Source organism: Pipistrellus hanaki (assembly GCF_964339955.1).
Source record: "Pipistrellus hanaki genome assembly, chromosome: 9".
Classification (NCBI taxonomy): domain Eukaryota; kingdom Metazoa; phylum Chordata; class Mammalia; order Chiroptera; family Vespertilionidae; genus Pipistrellus; species Pipistrellus hanaki.
The window spans coordinates 33,157,353-33,174,973 of record NC_140511.1 but is presented as its reverse complement, the minus strand read 5'-3'; the positions used below and the strand labels follow the sequence as shown (position 1 = coordinate 33,174,973).

The window sequence follows — 17,621 nt, the reverse complement described above, 5'->3', positions numbered from 1 at the left end:
TAAGAAAAATCAATATATTAAAAAAAAAAAAAAAAAAAAAATATATATATATATATATATATATATATCAATGAACTACTATTAATATTATGTATTAACCTGTTAACCGAGTGGGACCTATAAATACATCAAACATAAACGCTATCGGGAACGGGTAGGACATATGAATACGTCCTTGAAATATATGTTGCGCCCTGAGAGGGATGGTATACATTTTTTGTAATCTTTTTTTTTTTAATATATTTTATTGATTTTCTTACAGAGAGGAAGGGAGAGAGATAGAGAGCTAGAAACGTCGATGAGAGAGAAACATCGACCAGCTGCCTCTTGCACACCCCCTACCGGGGATGTGCCCGCAACCAATGTACATGCCCTTGACCGGAATCGAATCTGGGACCTTTCAGTCCGCAGACCGACGCTCTACCGCTGAGCCAAACTGGCTTCGGCTGTAATCTTTATAAAATTTATAATTTTTTAATTTGATGTTTCCATTTTTTTGTTGGTATTCTTTTCTATTTGTTTGTAATTTTGTATTTTCCTTTGTGCTTTATATATAAATAAACGAAAAAATATATATTTCATTTATTTTAATTAAGTATAAATAAATAAAATAATAATATAAAATTACGTCCGCTGGGTGTGACGTACTGACACGTCCTAGTGAAAGAGTATGCGCCCGTTGTACATTGCGTAATTAAAAAGGGAACTCCCCAGTTAACAGGTTAATTTCTTTATGGATACTATAATTCTTGCCAATTTCACTATTATTAACAACTAGAGGCCCAGTGCACTAGATTCATGCACTCAGCCCAGCCTGTGCCCTCTCGCAGTGCAGGAGCTCTCGAGAGATGTCCAACTGACAGCTTAGGCCCGCTCCCCAGGCGGACATCCTTAGCTCCCACCACTGCCTCTGAGCTTGCTAGCCATGAGCCTGGCTTCTGGCTGAGCAGCGCTCCCCCTGCATTGAGTGTCTGCCCCCTGGTGGTCAGTGTGTGTCATAGCAACTGGTCATTCCACTGTTCAGTTGATTTGCATATTGGCCTTTTAATATAGGATGTTTAATTGACATCTTTGTACTTGGTTTCCATGTGCAAGTGTATGAGAGTTTCTCATGATACATAGTTAGGGATGAATTGTTGGGTCAGCATATATGTAAAAGTTCACATTCTTTAAATGCTCTCCAAAGTGCTTACCATAGAACACTACCTCAGAAAAAAGAGAGCTAAAGCAACTTTCAATGTCACTTCTCTTTAGGATTTCCATTCTTTTTAAAGTATGCAAAGGGGGTTACCATCAATTAGGATGCATTCCATTGCTCTAAATTCAATCTTGTTGATCTGAGATCACCCTAAACAAACCAATCAAAGACTCACATTTCATCACTTATCCTAAAATAACCTGTTCAAATGGCAATATTAGACTCTGATTTTTCATAAGCTTTGACAATTCTTTTTTGTGATGACCTGTCCTATGCACTGTAAGACATTTAGAAGCATCCCTGTCCTCTCTCCATTAGGTGTCAGTTGCATTCCTTCAAGTTGTGACAAATGTCCTCTGGATGGGAAGAATCATTCTCCTCCTTTGCCCTAGTTGAGAACCCCTGGCATTCCCAACACCACAGCACAGTAAGATCCTATGCAGCCTCTCTCAACAGACTAATAACAACTGCCAGTGTGAAAACCTGAGGGTTGCATAAACTAGCACAAAAAATGAACAGAGCAGTGAATTTGTCTTGGCTGCTTAAGGGAAACTAAACATGAGTTTATTTGGAGTAAAAACCTTACTGAAATGGTATCTTTCTCTTCCTATCAGTCAATTGTAAGGAAAGACAGTAAATGCCTTTATCAAGGTTTTGCTTCTAGTGTTATCTCATTTACAACCTCTTTACCTGACTTTGCAGTTGGTTATATGTGTAGCTTTTTATTTAAAGAATAAACTACAGTTGACCCTTGAACAATGTAGGGTTTGGAGTGCCAACCCCCAGAGCAGTAAAAAATAAGACAAATCTGATTGGTCTGCAGTAAAAAAGCAACTGGATATAGACAAACATACAGTCCATGTACAAGGCCTGCAAAGACTAGTGCTATTTACAGAATCCATTTCTAGACCCTAAATCTTTGCTTCTTGATCCCATTATTGAAGCCCTCTGTGCTCTGTTCCACTTTCTGCTTTCTTGCTTACAAGCCATCTTTGTCCAAATTACACACAATTATTTTTTCCTTAGACACCTTGCCCTTTCTACCTATATTACTCAGTTGCTAAAGCCATTCCTGAAGTTTCAGGGGGGAAAAATGAACAAGCAGTCCACACACCAGTATGCTTGTTAACCAAAAATTCTACTTACCTCATTTCCATATACCATCAAATGATGAGTTGTAATCAGAGATTTGAAGACCACTACCCAACTACTGTTAGTAGTTCTTTCAAATAAACTGTCTGCCAACTGTGGGATGTTCACATTCATCTCATTTGTGCACTGAATTAAGTCTGCAACAAAAAGAAAGATCAATTTATTCTCTAGCTTTAGTTTATTGTTAATGCCAGATTTACATGCTAACAGATGAAAGATCTAACAGAGTGGAGCAACAACAGGTAGTTTGGAAAAGTTGTGAAAAACCTCTCAAAAGAGGAACTGAAACCACTATAATCTACACGAGAAGTAAACAGGGTATGATTAGAGTCATATAACTGATCAATAATACCTAAAAGTCAAACTCCCCCAGAGAGTAATTTACCCTCAAATATTTTACTTATCTCAAAGGAAATTATTTCAGTCTTAAGGAACTTTCACAGTTCTTTTAACTACTGATAAACCTTAAAAGCTACTACTATTATTCATCCCTACCTTTAAAAAAAAAAACTTTTAAAGAAATCATATATGTAAAGTGTTAACAAGCTGAAGGTCCTAGAATAGTGTATTTGAACTAACAGAAAAATAAAAGATATGTTGTATGGTCTCCTTCCATTATACTGAATTATCTCAAGTATCAGTTGATAGCAACTACTGTGTTTCCCCGAAAATAAGAAAGACATCCTCCGAAAATAAGACCTAGCACATGGAAAGGTAAGACATCCCCTGAAAATAAGACCTAGAGCAACTTTGGGAGAAAAAATTAATATAAGACACTGTCTTATTCTCGGGGAAACAGGGTAGCTTACACTGACAAAACTGAAAAATGGATTTAAGTTTCTTATTGCAATAAATTTCCAAATAAGAAAAGATCCAGGAATTCTACTAAATATTACCCTGAAAAGGTTAAAACAGTGTTATAATTTTATTTTTCAAACTGGAAAACATTACTATAAAATAACCTAATATACAATTTTTCTAGCACCAAAATGGAAAAACAAAACAAAAAGAAGCTCTTTAAAACCACAAAGTTTCACCTCCAATCTGTTTAAGAGATTATTATTGGCAAATTCAACAAAGGAGAAAATACAAAATATGATCCAATTTTTAGAACAAAGAAGAAGACCAAGACATGAGTTGTTTTACTTTTAAAGCATCTAGAAATATCTCAGTTGTAACTACCATAAAGGGGGGAAAATTTGAAGTCATTTATGACTCATTAGCAATTAGCCCATTTTTAATGTTCAGTGCATAATGATTAAGTATGAATTCAAGTGACCTAACTTGGCCTTGACTGCTGGCAAACATCAATGTAACTAAGACCAATTATCTACTTATAATCTTTCAAAAATGTTTGTTTTAATAGGTCCAATTATTATACAAAGTAACATTTGATAAGCAAATCCATTTTAGATAAGCAGTTACCCTGGCCAACAATGCTTACAAAATAAAGCACACAAATAGAATGCCATGGACAGAAGCATGACAAGGCTTTCAAAATTCGGTTCAGCTCCTGATAGTAAGAAATAGAATATGATCTGTGCCTTCTCTGAATCTTCTTGAATGGTACTCTAACCTGTTTATGGCACTGAAAATATATTGTACTTGCCTTACTTAAAAAGTTTTTTCTTTGCCTCTCAAAATATAATCTACTAAGGGAAAGGCCTATCTAACTCGTGCTTGTGAATTCTTTAAAACTTCAAGCAGTTGTCAAGTTCTGAACCTAATTACAAGAAGTTATATTCCTAGCCTTTTTCCAGTGTTTATCTTTACATAATCTAATTTCATATATCTTTACAGAAATTGTCTTGATAATACATTCAGTTCTTTAAAATAATAGTTAATTCCTCATGGTCACATCAAAAATAATTTTACTCTTCAGAATCTTATTTTAATAGTTTTCTTTCTTTTTAAAAAAATATATTTTTATTGATGTCAAAGAGGAAGGGAGAGGGAGAAAGAGAGAAACATCAATGATGAGAATCATTGATTGGTTGCTTCTGCACGTCCCACCCTGGGGATGGAGCCTGCAACCCAGGCATGTGCCCTGACCGGGAATCGAGCCATGCCAGCCGGACTTATTTTATTAGTTTTGAAAACTAAACCTGTCAAAAAATTCACGTCATAATACTGCTCCAAATATACTCATACCTTTCTCTATGTGAGTGTGTGTGTGTGTGTATGTGTGTGTATATATATATATATATATATATATATATATATATATACTCCCTAAACCCCATCAGTATCAAGCCTCCTAAACCTCCACCAATTCCACTTTCTCTTCATTCCACTATCACTGACAAAGCCAGAGTTCAAATCTTACTTATTTCTTAACTAAAACGTACCACTTCTCCTAGAAGCATTCAAAAATTGGGGAAGTTATAATGCTCGCTAAGGGGCACTAGCCAATTTGGCTCAGTGGACAGAGCGTTGTGCAGGTATCTCGGTTGTAGGCTCCTAGCCCTGGTCAGGGGTATGGGAGAGGCAGCCAATTGATGTGTCTCTCTCACCTTGGTGTTTCTCTCTGTCTCTCCTTCTCCCTTCCATTCTCTAAAAAAATAAATAAATAAATAAACCAATGGAAAAAATATCCTCAGGTAAGGATTAAATACATAAGTAAATAATTAAGTAAATAAAAACAATGCTCACTGAGAGGTTTTATTGGCAAATATTAAGAGTGAAGGAGTTCAGACCAAGATGGAGGCATAAGGTAAACACCTGTACTGATGCCTTGTTTAAAACAATTTTAAAACTGCAACTGAAAGACAGAGCGGACATCATCCAGAACCATCAGAAAGCTGGCCTAGTGGAAATTCTACAACTAGAAGGAAAGAGAAAAGGACACAGACTAAGAGGAGCTGTGGAGGTGCGGAGACCCATGCGCGCCGAAAGGATGGGTGGCTGAATATGCGGCTGGCTTACTCACAGCACACTGAGAGGGCAGGCAGCAAACAGCGCGGCTAGCTTTCTCGTTCGGGAGGAAAACAAAACCTCCGGACTCCACTGAAATCCAGCTCTGGGAGAGACTTTGGATACCAGACTCATTCGGGGTAAAACTGGTCTGGCAGTGGGCGAAACTCGAGAGCAGCCTTCTCTCAGAGGTGCATGCAGCCATTGCCAGGGGACACTGAGATACAGGGCCCTCGTAGGATGGGACTTATGGGAAACCAAGGCTGTCTGCTCCACCCTGAGACTCCGCCCCATCCAAGCTGAGCACAGAAGCCCTCCCAGCAGAGACACTGCTGATCCTCACAGCCAATTGGCCTGGGGGTCAACTCTCTCCAGTGATACCATCAACAATCAAGGCTTAACTACAATAATACTGCACACGAAGCCCACAAAGGGCTGCACCAAGAGTGTCCACCTCAGGTAACTGAGGAGGCCGAGTTACTGAGCCCTGCTAGAACACCTACCGTACAAAATAATTCCATCAACTCAGGGAAGCAGCTAAAATGCGGAGACAAAGAGGCAAGCCACAAATGAAGGAAATGGAGGAAAGCAAAAGTCTGGATACAGAATTCAAAACCACGGTTATAAGGTTTTTCAAGAATTTCCTAGAAAAGGCCAATAAATTTAACAAGACCCTTGAGAATATGAAAAAGGATCAACTAGAAATTAAGCATACAGTGACAATAAATAATAAAATACAGAGCTTTAACAGCAAGAATCAAGTCAAAGATTTGAAATACAAAAAAGGAGGAGGATGATGATGATGATGAGGAGGAGGAGGAGGAGGAGGAGGAGGAAGAAGAAGAATAAGGAGGAGGAGGAGGAGGAGGAGGAGAATCCAAAAAGTTGAAGATAGTGAAAGAAGCCTCTGGGACAACTTCAAGTGTACCAACAAGAATTATGGGGGTCCCAGAAGAAGAGAGAGCGCAAGATACTGAAAACCTATTTGAAGAAATAGTGGCTGAAAACTTCCCCAATCTGGTGAAAGAAATAGATTTACAAGTCCAAGAAACGCACAGAATCCTAAATAAAAAGAATCCAAAGAGGACCACACTAAGACACATAATTAAAATGCCAAGGACAAAAGACAAAGAGAGAATCTTACAAGCAGCAAGAGAAAAGCAATTGGTTACCTATAAGGGAGCACCCATACGACTATCAGCTAGTTTCTCAACAGAAACTATGCAGGCCAGAGGGGAATGGCGAGAAATATTCAAAGTGATGAACAGCAAGAAACTACAACCAAGATTACTCTACCCAGGAAAGCTATCATTCAGAATTGAAGGACAGATAAAGATCTTCTCAGACAAGAAAAAGCTAAAGGAGTTCATTACCACCAAACCAGAATTATATGAAGAATGGGGAGAAGAAAGAGAGGGAGGAGAGGAAGGAGGGAGAGGAGGAGCAGGGGGAGGAGGGGGAGATTAAAATTATGAATAACAAATACGTATTCATCAACAAGTGAATCTAAAAACCAAGGGAATAAAAAATCTGATGAACCGTATTAACTGGTGAATATATTGATAATAGAGTCAGAGGCATAGAAAAGGAGTGGATTGATAATTATCAGGGGAAAGGGGTGTGGAGGGTGCAGGAAGAGGCTGGACTAAAATCATACACCTATAGATGAGGATAATGCTTATGAAAACACTAAAGGGCTGGTGCATGAAACTCATGCACAGGGGGAAGAGGGAATGTCCCACAGCCCGGCCTGTGTCCTCTCGCAATCTGGGACCTCTCGGGGGATGTCAGGCCTAAACCAGCAGTCAAACATCCCACTTGCAATCCGGGATTTTGCATGCACGAGTGACCATACTTTTCATAGAGGTGAAAGGCATCTTGCTGTTGTATGGGCAGCTACATTTTCTTGCACTGATTATAAAAAGTACTACATAACATGATCCTTCTGAGGTAGTAGTACCATTTTCCCCATCTTATGGGTGGAAAACTGAAGCAGAGAAGAGTTAAGTAACTGGCTTTGTCACACAGAATCAGGGCTGACCACAAAATGTGCAAGCCAGAGTCCATGCATGTATGTCATCACTGAATCATCCTGTTTTTTCAGTGTTAGAGTAGCCTTACCAGGTTTTAGTTTTTAAATCTAAGAGACTGTTCCCAATATATAGGGTAGGATCCCTAGGCCTGGCCAGTGATCAGGGCCATCTGTGGGGCAACTGGTGGGCAGGGCAATCGCCTTGGCTGGCAGCCTGGCACCACCTGATAGCCACCTGCTGGCTGCTTCTCTGCATTGTCTGCTCCCCAGTGGTCAGTGTGTGTCATAGTGACTGGTCATTCTGTGGGTAGGTCAATTTGCTTATTAGAGTTTTATTATATAGGATGTTTTAGAAATGGCCACATAAAAGTTAAATAATTTCAGACACTAAAATATAACAATTCACATATAACAAGGTAAATTAAATGAGTTCATTGTTGACATTATGAATCCAGGATAGACCAAATGCAAAGCCAAAGTTATACAAATATCACTGAGAGAAAAAACAAAACAAACCTGAACAGTTACACAAACTCTGCTGAACATACTTTTCCATAGTATTTTAACTCAAGCAAGTCATTTTCTCCATGCAGTAATTTTACCTCCACATAATGTTTCTACTATAGTAACTTAAAAATGCTTCCAAGTCTAAGCTCCAACAACTCAGGAAGGAAATGTTTTCCCCACTTCTGAATAACCAAAAGCAAACTGTTCCAAAGAAAAGTCCAGCATAACCCAGGAATCTTCATAGCTATTGCTTTTTCCATTTTCACTCCAGGAGATTTCATTTCTTAAAAAGCACAAACTTGGTATTAAATTTTCCTTATCAATCAAAAGGGTTCCAAAATAAAAATACATCTTATGTTTTGTTTTAGCTAATTACCTTAAGAATATAAAAACTAAAATACCTTCTTGAATATTACATTATTAACAATTCTTAAAACTCCACACTAAAATAACTACTTCATGATCAATAGGGTCTTTGCTTTAGGTCAAGATGAGAATTCATGTGAATTTCTAGTATTTAAGAAACTAGATCTACCATGGAAATAAGGAGCAATTTTCCAAACAGAGATGATAGAAGAACTAATCCCTACTATACAAAATGCTCTCTCTTTTATTTAATATGTCCCTCTAGCAAACAATGTCTTGAGTAAAAATGTTAACTGTATAAACATATGTAAGGCACTTGCCCTCAGGTAAGGTGACAGGAGCTTGCTACTAAGTGACAAATTTATTAATAAAATTAAATTTTTATAAAGGTAAGGGTTTTTAGAAACATATATACAAAGTGAATACTCAATTAGCCACTTTCATGAAAGTCCTAAATTTCTAATTAATTTAAAACAAAAACAGTAAGAAAAGTAATGAAATGCAAAACAGTATTTTTATATTCAGGGGAAAGTATTTTGCAAAGTACAAAAATTTTAGAAGTGGTCAGTTTTAATAAATAATTTTGTTAATCTTATAGCCATATTCTTCATGCAGGCCACAAACCTATACAGATCTCCCAAAGCAGTTTACTAACCTTAGAGATTTAGGGCTCACTTCCACAAATTCAGGCAACACAGCCAGTGGCATGCATCATTACAAAATGTAGAGACCTAGCGTTTCCATCTAAACAGGCACTCACTGGGCTAGATCAAAATTATGATGATGCCGAAACCGGTTTGGCTCAGTGGTAGAGCGTCGGTCTGAGGACTGAAGGGTCCCGGGTTCGATTCCGGTCAGGGGCATGTACATTGGTTGCAGGCACATCCCCGGTGGGGGGTGTGCAGGAGGCGGCTGGTCGATGTTTCTCTCTCATCGACGTTTCTAGCTCTCTATATCTCTCTCCCTTCCTCTCTGTAAAAAAATCAATAAAATATATTAAAAAAAACAAAACAAAAAAAAACACCTATGATGATACCCAAATAGATTTCCTAATAAATGAGCTTGGCTTAAAGAAAAAATACACACACACATATACACACACTAGAGGCCCGGTGCATGAAACTTGTGCACAGGGGTTGGGAGTGTCCCTCAACCCAGCCTGCACTCTCTCCAATCTGGGATCCCTCTCACAATACAGGACTGCTGGCTTCCAACTGCTTGCCTGTCTGCCTGCCTTCCTGATTGCACCTAACCATTTCTGCCTGCCAGCCTGATCACCCCCTAACCACTCCCTGCCAGCATGATTGATGTCTAACTGCTCCCCTGCTATCCCGATTACCCCTAACTGACCTCTCCTGCAGGCCTGATCACCCACAACTGCCCTCCCTTATGGACCTGGTCCCTTCCCTGCTGGCCTTCTTGTGTCACATGGAGGCAGCCATCTTTATGTATTGGAGTGATGTTCAATTTGCATATTACTCTTTTATTACATAGGAGGATATATTCTATCTAATAAAAGAGTATGCAAATTAAAATCACTCCATCACAAAGCTGGCGGTGCCCCATAGTAACAAGATGGCAGTGCCCAGTCCCATCAGCCCTGCTAGAGTCCCACAGTCCAGGGTGGGGATGGGGAGGGGGGAGCCACTGAGAAACAGCAGCATGAGTGTCCTGGCAGAATGATTGTTTCATGGCTGGTGCGATGAGGCAAGAGTCCCACCTCAGGCATGGAGAGCCTCTGGGGGCCAGGGAGGCTAGCCCACTGCCTCCACAGCCAAGTGCAGGCCCAGAGAGGAGATGGGAGTCCTGCCTCCCACAGAAGCAGCGTGGCTCCCTCCCACCTCCTACAGAATCAGCATGGGTCCCGCCCGGCTCCCGCGAAAGCTCCTTCCTGGCTCCTGTGGGTACCGGTGGCTCATTTCTCTGCCTCCCGTGGAAGCCGCATGGCTCCCATGGAAGTGTGGCTCCTGGCAGCGCACTGCAGTTCCCACCGGATTCTGCAGAAGTGGCGGGCGGAGTACTGTGCACGATGGGCTATTAGTGTGTGTATATATACATGCGCGTGCCCGCGAGCACGAGTATATATATGTGTGTGTGTGTGTGTGTGTGTGTATATATATGTGTGTGTGTGTGTGTATATATGTGTGTATGTGTGTGTATATATATGTGTATATATATGTATGTATGTACATACATATATATGTGTATATATTTATTTACTTACTAATCCTTTCTTTAAAACAATCTATAATAATAAAAGAGTAATATGCTAATTAGACCAGGATTCCTTCTGGACAAAGCCAGGGCTGTGAGGGAAGCACTTGTCCTGGTGCCTGCTGGTGGCTGGAGGGAAGCCGTTGCTGGCAGCTGGGGGAAGGAAGGCCTACTCTTGCCCAAATTTTGTGCATCAGGCCTCTATTATACCATAATCATTTAGCTAAATGCTATCTCTTTCAAAAGAGTCACGTGGAATATTTTTTGCAGCTGCCTTCAAAAACAATTTTGATAACAGACAAATTTCTTCAATCATCTAAAAAGTTGTAGATATACTCAATTTGGAAGGCAATTTAAGTGATTCATCAAAATCTGTTACTTCACTAATCAGATCTTTGAAATTTTTCCTGGATAAGAATACAAATAAAAGGAACAAATATCCACCAAGAAACAGTGACGAGAAGGTAAGAAAACAGTTTTTGGTACTGGCCTGTGTGGCTCAGTTGGTTTGAGCACCATCCTATACACCAAAAGGGCACTGTTTCTATTCCTGATCAGAGCACATGGCCACGTTGTGAGCCCCAGTAGGGGGCTATGCAGGAGGCAGCCAATCAATGTTTCCCTCTCCCTTTCTCTTCCCCTCTCTCTAAAATCAATAAAAACATAGTTTTTGAATTTTTTATATAACGGATCAGTAACATTCTTTTCATTTAACAAAAACTTGAAAGTATTTAGAAAATATACTTACTGAAATCAGACTAAAGCAAAGAGAAATTGCACACACAGAGACAGATCTGCCCTTTAAGAAGTATCAAATGTCTGGGAAACACAATCAACTCATATCTTACTGCATTCAATTTTTTTGTGTGTGTTAGGGGTCACAAATTAAGATGTAAATGTTACAATTTTATCTTTAAAGTTTGTGGGGGCCTCTGTGAGAAATATATGTTAAACTTTAACATAATTTCCATAAGAATTAACAGAAAACTAACTTCACAGACTAATTTATACCTTAAGAAATAAATCTAACCAACAAGTTAAGTGGATACTAAGACAAAAACTGGGAAGATTCACATGATATAGAATACTCAATACAGGTAACAGGACTGATTTCATTTAAAAAAAGGAGAAAAGGAGGCATGGAAAGTATTTTTAAGAAATTTTTTTAAAGATCCAAATGGCTTTAATAAAAGTACTACGAAGCTAAGGGACCCAAGTCACAATGTAAGTGGATATATCCAATTATGATGGGTAATTCATTAAATAACAGCAGTCTGACAATGAAATAGTTATGCCAACAAATACATAGCAAAAAAAGAGAACAGGGGGAAATACTCACAGTATATTAAATCAAAACCATGTTAAAAACAAACAAAACAAAAAAACAACAACAACAGAGTAAGATCCCATTTTTTAAATTATTGATGTATATTTTCTGATATATACTGTTTTCCTAAATATAGGGTAATGCACAAAAGAACCGTTTCAAAATTATTCAGTAACTAAGTTACATATGAGCAGGGTGTCAACCACTAAAGAACTATGATCACTATTATTTCCATAATTTTACAAATCACAGTAAGCACCTCTCATGTCACACAACAGATACCAATCCTGTTCTGTAATTCATTCTAGATCCTTTGGAGCACATTATGCTCAATGGCAGAAAGAACAGCAATAACATGTTCCTTTATTTCCTCAAGGGCGTGAGGCAGAGGTGGTATAAGCACAAAAGTTGCATCACAGGACAGCTGGAAAGTTTGTAGCCACTGTTAAAAGAGCTAGGCCAATATTTTAAATTACTTTGAACAGAAGTTTAGTCTCCCACCATCATAGATTATGAGGAATCTCCAGAACCAACAAAAAAAAGTAAATCAAAGTCCCATTTTAGCAAACCCACTAGGAAAGTAGCAGAGGAAAGAAGCCGAACTAAAGGGGGAATGAAAAGAAAAAAATCAGATGGAACTAAGTAAACAAAACCAATTCTAAGGTACTTCTACATTAATGTCTGGCTAAAATTTAGCCTCTTAAATCATAGCTGAACACAAGCCAAGTTTACAGAATTGTCCATACTTTAATTTTAAAAGTGCAAAATAAATTTTTAGCTACTAAAATCATTATGAAATTGCCATTAAATTTTCATCATATATAGCATCCTTTTCAAATCAGCCCTACTGACCACCTCTTAAAAGTATCATTATTCATGCATTTGCCTCTTCACCTATAAACTATCAAAAATACATAAAATTTTACCAAAAAAAAGCAGAATCAAGTTTAAATCATAGAAATGCTCCATAGAAAAACTTATACACTGAATGGCCAGATTATTATGATCTCTGAATTTATACACACGCGCGCACACACACACACACACACACACACACACACACACACATATATTAGAGGCCCAGTGTATGAATTCGTGCATGGGTGGTGTCCGGCCAGCCTGGCCAGGGGGAGAGGACCTGGGTGGTTGGCCAGCCTGCCTGCTGGTCGAACTCCTGGTTGAGGGGACAATTTGATAGGATATACACTGGGTGGCCAGATTATTATGCAGTCAGAGATCGTAATAATCTGGCCACTTGGTGTACTCTTGGAATACTCTAAGAATTCAATGTCACTAACATTTTTCAAATTATTGAAAATAATAACAAAAAGTTTTAGTCTACCATGTAAGCATCTACACCACATGTGTCAAACACAAGGCCCGCGGGCCAAATCCAGCCCGCCAGGCCTTGCAATGTGGCCCGCACCGCGCTGTCATCACTGCACTCCGCTGTCAGTTTATGACATTGTCAGTTTATGACTGTTCAGTAAACCATTTGGCCCGCGATTTAGGCTGGATTTTAGATTTTGGCCCCTTCTCTGATTGAGTTCGACACCCCTAATCTACACTAATAAAAGATGCAAATTAACCGTACCTTTGTGGTGCCCACCAGCCAATCAGGAGTGAGCATGCAAATTAACCCAACAAACATGGAGAGTTAATTTGCATACACAGGTGCCAAGTGGCTAGGGGCGGGACCCTTGCAGCATTGCCATGACAACGATGCAGGCGTTCAACACCGCCCCAGCCACTCTGGGCCTCTGGGCTGAGTGAAGGCAGTGCCGGCAGCCAAGGGAAAGAAGGCCAATTCTTGCATTAATCTTCTTGCATCAGGCCTCTAGTCTATAATAATAAAGTGATAATATGCTAATTAGATCAGAAGTCCTTCCAGACATCCTTTTAGACGAAGCTAGGGCAACAGGGAAGCCAGCCCATCTCCTGGGTGCCTGCTAGAGGCCAGAAAGGGAAGCAGCCCAAGTTTCAGGTGCCTACCAGCAGGAGGGAAGCCAGGTCCCAGGTCCCAGGTCCCAGGTGCTGGAGGGAAGCCAGTGTCAGAGACTGGGGGAAGTAATTTTCGTGCATCAGGCCTCTAGTTATTAATACTTTAAAAACCTGGCCCTAGCTGGTTTGGCTCAGTGGATAGAGCATCGGCCTGAGGACTGAAGGGTCCCAGGTTCTATTCCAGCCCAGGGCATATGCCGGGCTGCAGGCTCTATCCCCAGTTGGGGGCATGCAGGAGGCTGCCGATCAATGATTCTATCTCATCATTGATGATTCTACCTACCTCTCCCTTTCCCTTCCTCTCTAAAATCAATAAAAATATATATTTTAAAAAAAGAAGTTGTATCCCTGGGACATGATTATAAAATAAACAAACAAACAAATAGTCTGAAACCCTAAAGCTTATCCTAGGTGTTCTGGTGTATTCTGCATTCCTACCACTAGATGGAACACTATACAGAGAAACAATAGGACTGGGCAAGAACAAAAATGGATTCAGGTTTATAAACAAATTCCTTAATTTCGAGATTAAAATTTCATTGTAGTACTACAAAGAGGTGATTTTCAAATCTAGATACCCTATTCTCATCCCAGATTCCAAATAAGGATATTAGAGGTGAGGAGAATTATATTTTGATAAGCACTACCTCAACAGGAACTATTATTTGTGTTAATTTTTGTCAGGAAATATAATAAAAAGTTACTCAATAGGATAAAAACACATCACTTAATGTAAGAATTTTAAAAATTGTTTAAAATGAATAGAAAAAAAAAATGAAAGCATTACAGTGCTCCGAAATAAAAATAACATGTCCATAGTATAAACCAGTGGTCAGCAAACTGCAGCTCGCGAGCCACATGCGGCTCTTTGGCCCCTTGAGTGTGGCTCTTCCACAAAATACCACGTGTGGGTGCGCACATAGTGCAATTGAAACTTCATGGCCCATGCACAGAAGTCAGTTTTTGGCTCTCACAAAAAATTTCAATCGTTGTACTGTTGATATTTGGCTCTGTTGACTAATGAGTTTGCCGAACTCTGGTATAAACACAAGGTGTTCCCCTTTCCACCATTGAAAGATCAGAATTACAATCCCTTCTATGGAAAAGAAAACATTAAATATCAAGTAATTTAAGAATAAATGCTAAATTATAAATTCTTTTTGTATTACATTCTAAGAACTTACTAATAATCATGAGCCCAGTTAAAGATATATAACCAGGATTCTCAAAAAACTAAGACTGGATCAGAAACACACAAAACCAGATTTCCTTAAAATAAAAATGAAAGAGCAAACGTGTGTGTGTGTGTGTGTGTGTGTGTGTATAGCCAACTAACAACACATTATAAATAGTGTATTTATCTCCACATGCTGTAAACCAGAAATAGTCCAGCGGGGTTTGGGGGCAGAAAAAAATGGAAAGAATTCTTTCATTCCAACAAGACCAGGATATAGGGATAAATGTTTGAGAGGATCTGCGAGGACAGATCAGAGTACTCTAAAGGGAAAAAACAAATTTATCTGGAAAGGTTCAAGGAATTGAAACTAAGTCTGGATTAACGTATGTTATTGGGGGGGGGGGGGGGTGTCAAGTGTCCTGTTTTTCCTACAGTAGTCCTTTTTACACCTGTTATCCCATTCAAATAGCACATCCTTTCACTCTCGTGACCCAGTTTGGAATACATTATATGTCATGCTAGTTATGTGACCTAATAAAAGCATACATGTAATAATAGAATTAATATACTACCACCACCCACTCCTGGTGTATTTGCATGTTTTCCTTCTATGGTTCTCTCCCAGCATTCTCAAAAACACAAACATGAAAATCATCTAACCACCTAACTTCAACAATGCCTCTATGCAAATGATTCTCATCTTTCTTCTCTGAAAATCAACCTAAGGTCTTAGTTGGAGATATTAGAAATTTTCACATCTATGTCCAAAAATACCTCATGCTTAAAGAAAGGAACTCAACTGTCACCTGACTGTCCCATTTTTGTTTTAAGCAAGCCAGACTCATTCATTCTTTATTTTTTTAAAAATAAACCTAGGGATCTTTTATTTTGTTTTCTCATCCAGTGTGTGCGGCATGGTATTCTGTACACGTGTTAATATGATAATATAAATATTTGTAGATATATAGGTGAAACAAAAGCCCATTTCTCTAATCATGAAGTTTGGAAGAAGAGAAAATAACAGGCAAAAATCCTCCCAAAGCTAGGTTAATGTTATTCTGTAATAGTCAAGCCTAAGTCTAAAAACTAGGAATCTAAGAAAATTTCATAGCTTCTCTTAATTTAAATTCTGCCCAATGAGGGGGGTGGGGGGTGGGGAGAGGAAGATTGCAGTTAGCCTCTCTGCCAGAGTCCACATCACTCAGGAAACACACAAGTTTCATGTCCCCAGTGCAATAAGAACAACAGAATCTTTATATTCCTTCTTCCCACAGCTTTCCAAACATCAGTAGAAAGGAACAAACTCTTTTTATTCAATAATATTCACTGCACACTATAATATGCCAAATAGTCTTCAGAGTTAGAAATACACACTAGGGACAAAGTCCCTGCCATCATGAAGCTTATATACTAGTGGTCAGAGACAAATGAACAAAAACATGTCACATGGTGATAAGTGCAGAATGGGACATATGTTTAGAGAGAGTTGCTATTTATACTATAATCAGAAGTCTGGGATAAAGGAGAGTTTTGAAACTTACAGTAACAATGATAGTGTGTCACCAGTGGCCTGGAAGCCTATGGAACTGAGCACCATGATCAACCACCATCTACACATAATGGGAAGTATGAAAGCATCCCATTCATTTTACATCACACATGTCTGCTTCACCCTTGCCAAATCAAAGTCATGTTGAAAATAATTATCTTAGTGATTCTGCAAAGCCTCTAGTTTTATGTAGGCAGTAAGTAGAAATCATGAGAAATTCACTATTAACTCATATACTTCATAATTTAGTAAAAGCAATCTTCTCACCTTAAGTGAGTCAAAATTATACCAGCCATTTATTATAGTTCATTAAGTAGCACTGTTGTAGCAAGTAGGCATCAAGAGATCCCTCTAAGCTACTGGGCAACATTGAAAGCCATTTCTGAAAAATCTTTTTTTGAACTGCTATAAACATAAGACACACATAGCCAAAATAGTAAGTACGAAAAAGTAACCTTTCCACATAATTTTAAGTTTTGAAACAATGCCCCATGTGAGCAATTATTATTAATACATTAATATATCACCATAAAATAAAGCCAACGTATTTTTTTATAATTAGTTTAAGTCTGTAAGTTTCCACAAAGGACTAACCATTTAGGAATATTTCAACAACAAAAATCTCTATCCTCACACATTTCATTAAAACATAACTATTCTTATAAAATTCCATATGACCCATGATTGCCTGTTTCTTGACATTAAAAAAAGACAAATTCAGCCTGACAAATGCCTTTCTTTAAAATATATATATATAGACACACACGTGTACATATACATATATGTGTACATGCACACACACACACACACACACACACACACAGACACAGAGGCAGATCAGGAGAAGGCGCCACCCCCATCACCCCGCTACTGCTGCCACTGCAGCCACCAAGGTGTTTTCATCAACAGACTCCAGTTCCTTCACCATGATAAAAAAAAAAATGACAACTTTCTTTATGCATTTTCAAGATCTCTTTCATAGGATATGACATTTTTCTTTCTTTTTTATCCTCACCTGAGGATATTTTTCCATTGATTTTTAGAAAGTGCAGAAGAGGGAGGGAAAGAGAGAAAAATCAATGTGAGAGAGACACTTCGATTGGTTGCCTCCTGCATGAGCCCTGACTTGGCCCCTGCCAGGGAGGAGCCTGCAACCAAGGTACATGCTCTTGATCAGAATCAAAT

At 38.8% G+C, this 17,621-nt stretch overlaps 1 protein-coding gene across 23 annotated transcripts in view; it reads right to left on the bottom strand.

Annotated features, from left to right (window-relative positions):
- The window catches only part of PICALM (phosphatidylinositol binding clathrin assembly protein), a 95,848-nt gene that overhangs the window by 62,379 nt on the left and 15,848 nt on the right, over window positions 1–17,621 (bottom strand). For all 23 annotated transcript variants that reach the window (XM_084895192.1, XM_084895208.1, XM_084895200.1 and 20 more), the window contains exon 2: window positions 2,345–2,487. In XM_084895192.1, the coding sequence (XP_084751318.1) occupies window positions 2,345–2,487 (143 nt within the window). The remainder of the gene's footprint in view (window positions 1–2,344; window positions 2,488–17,621) is intronic.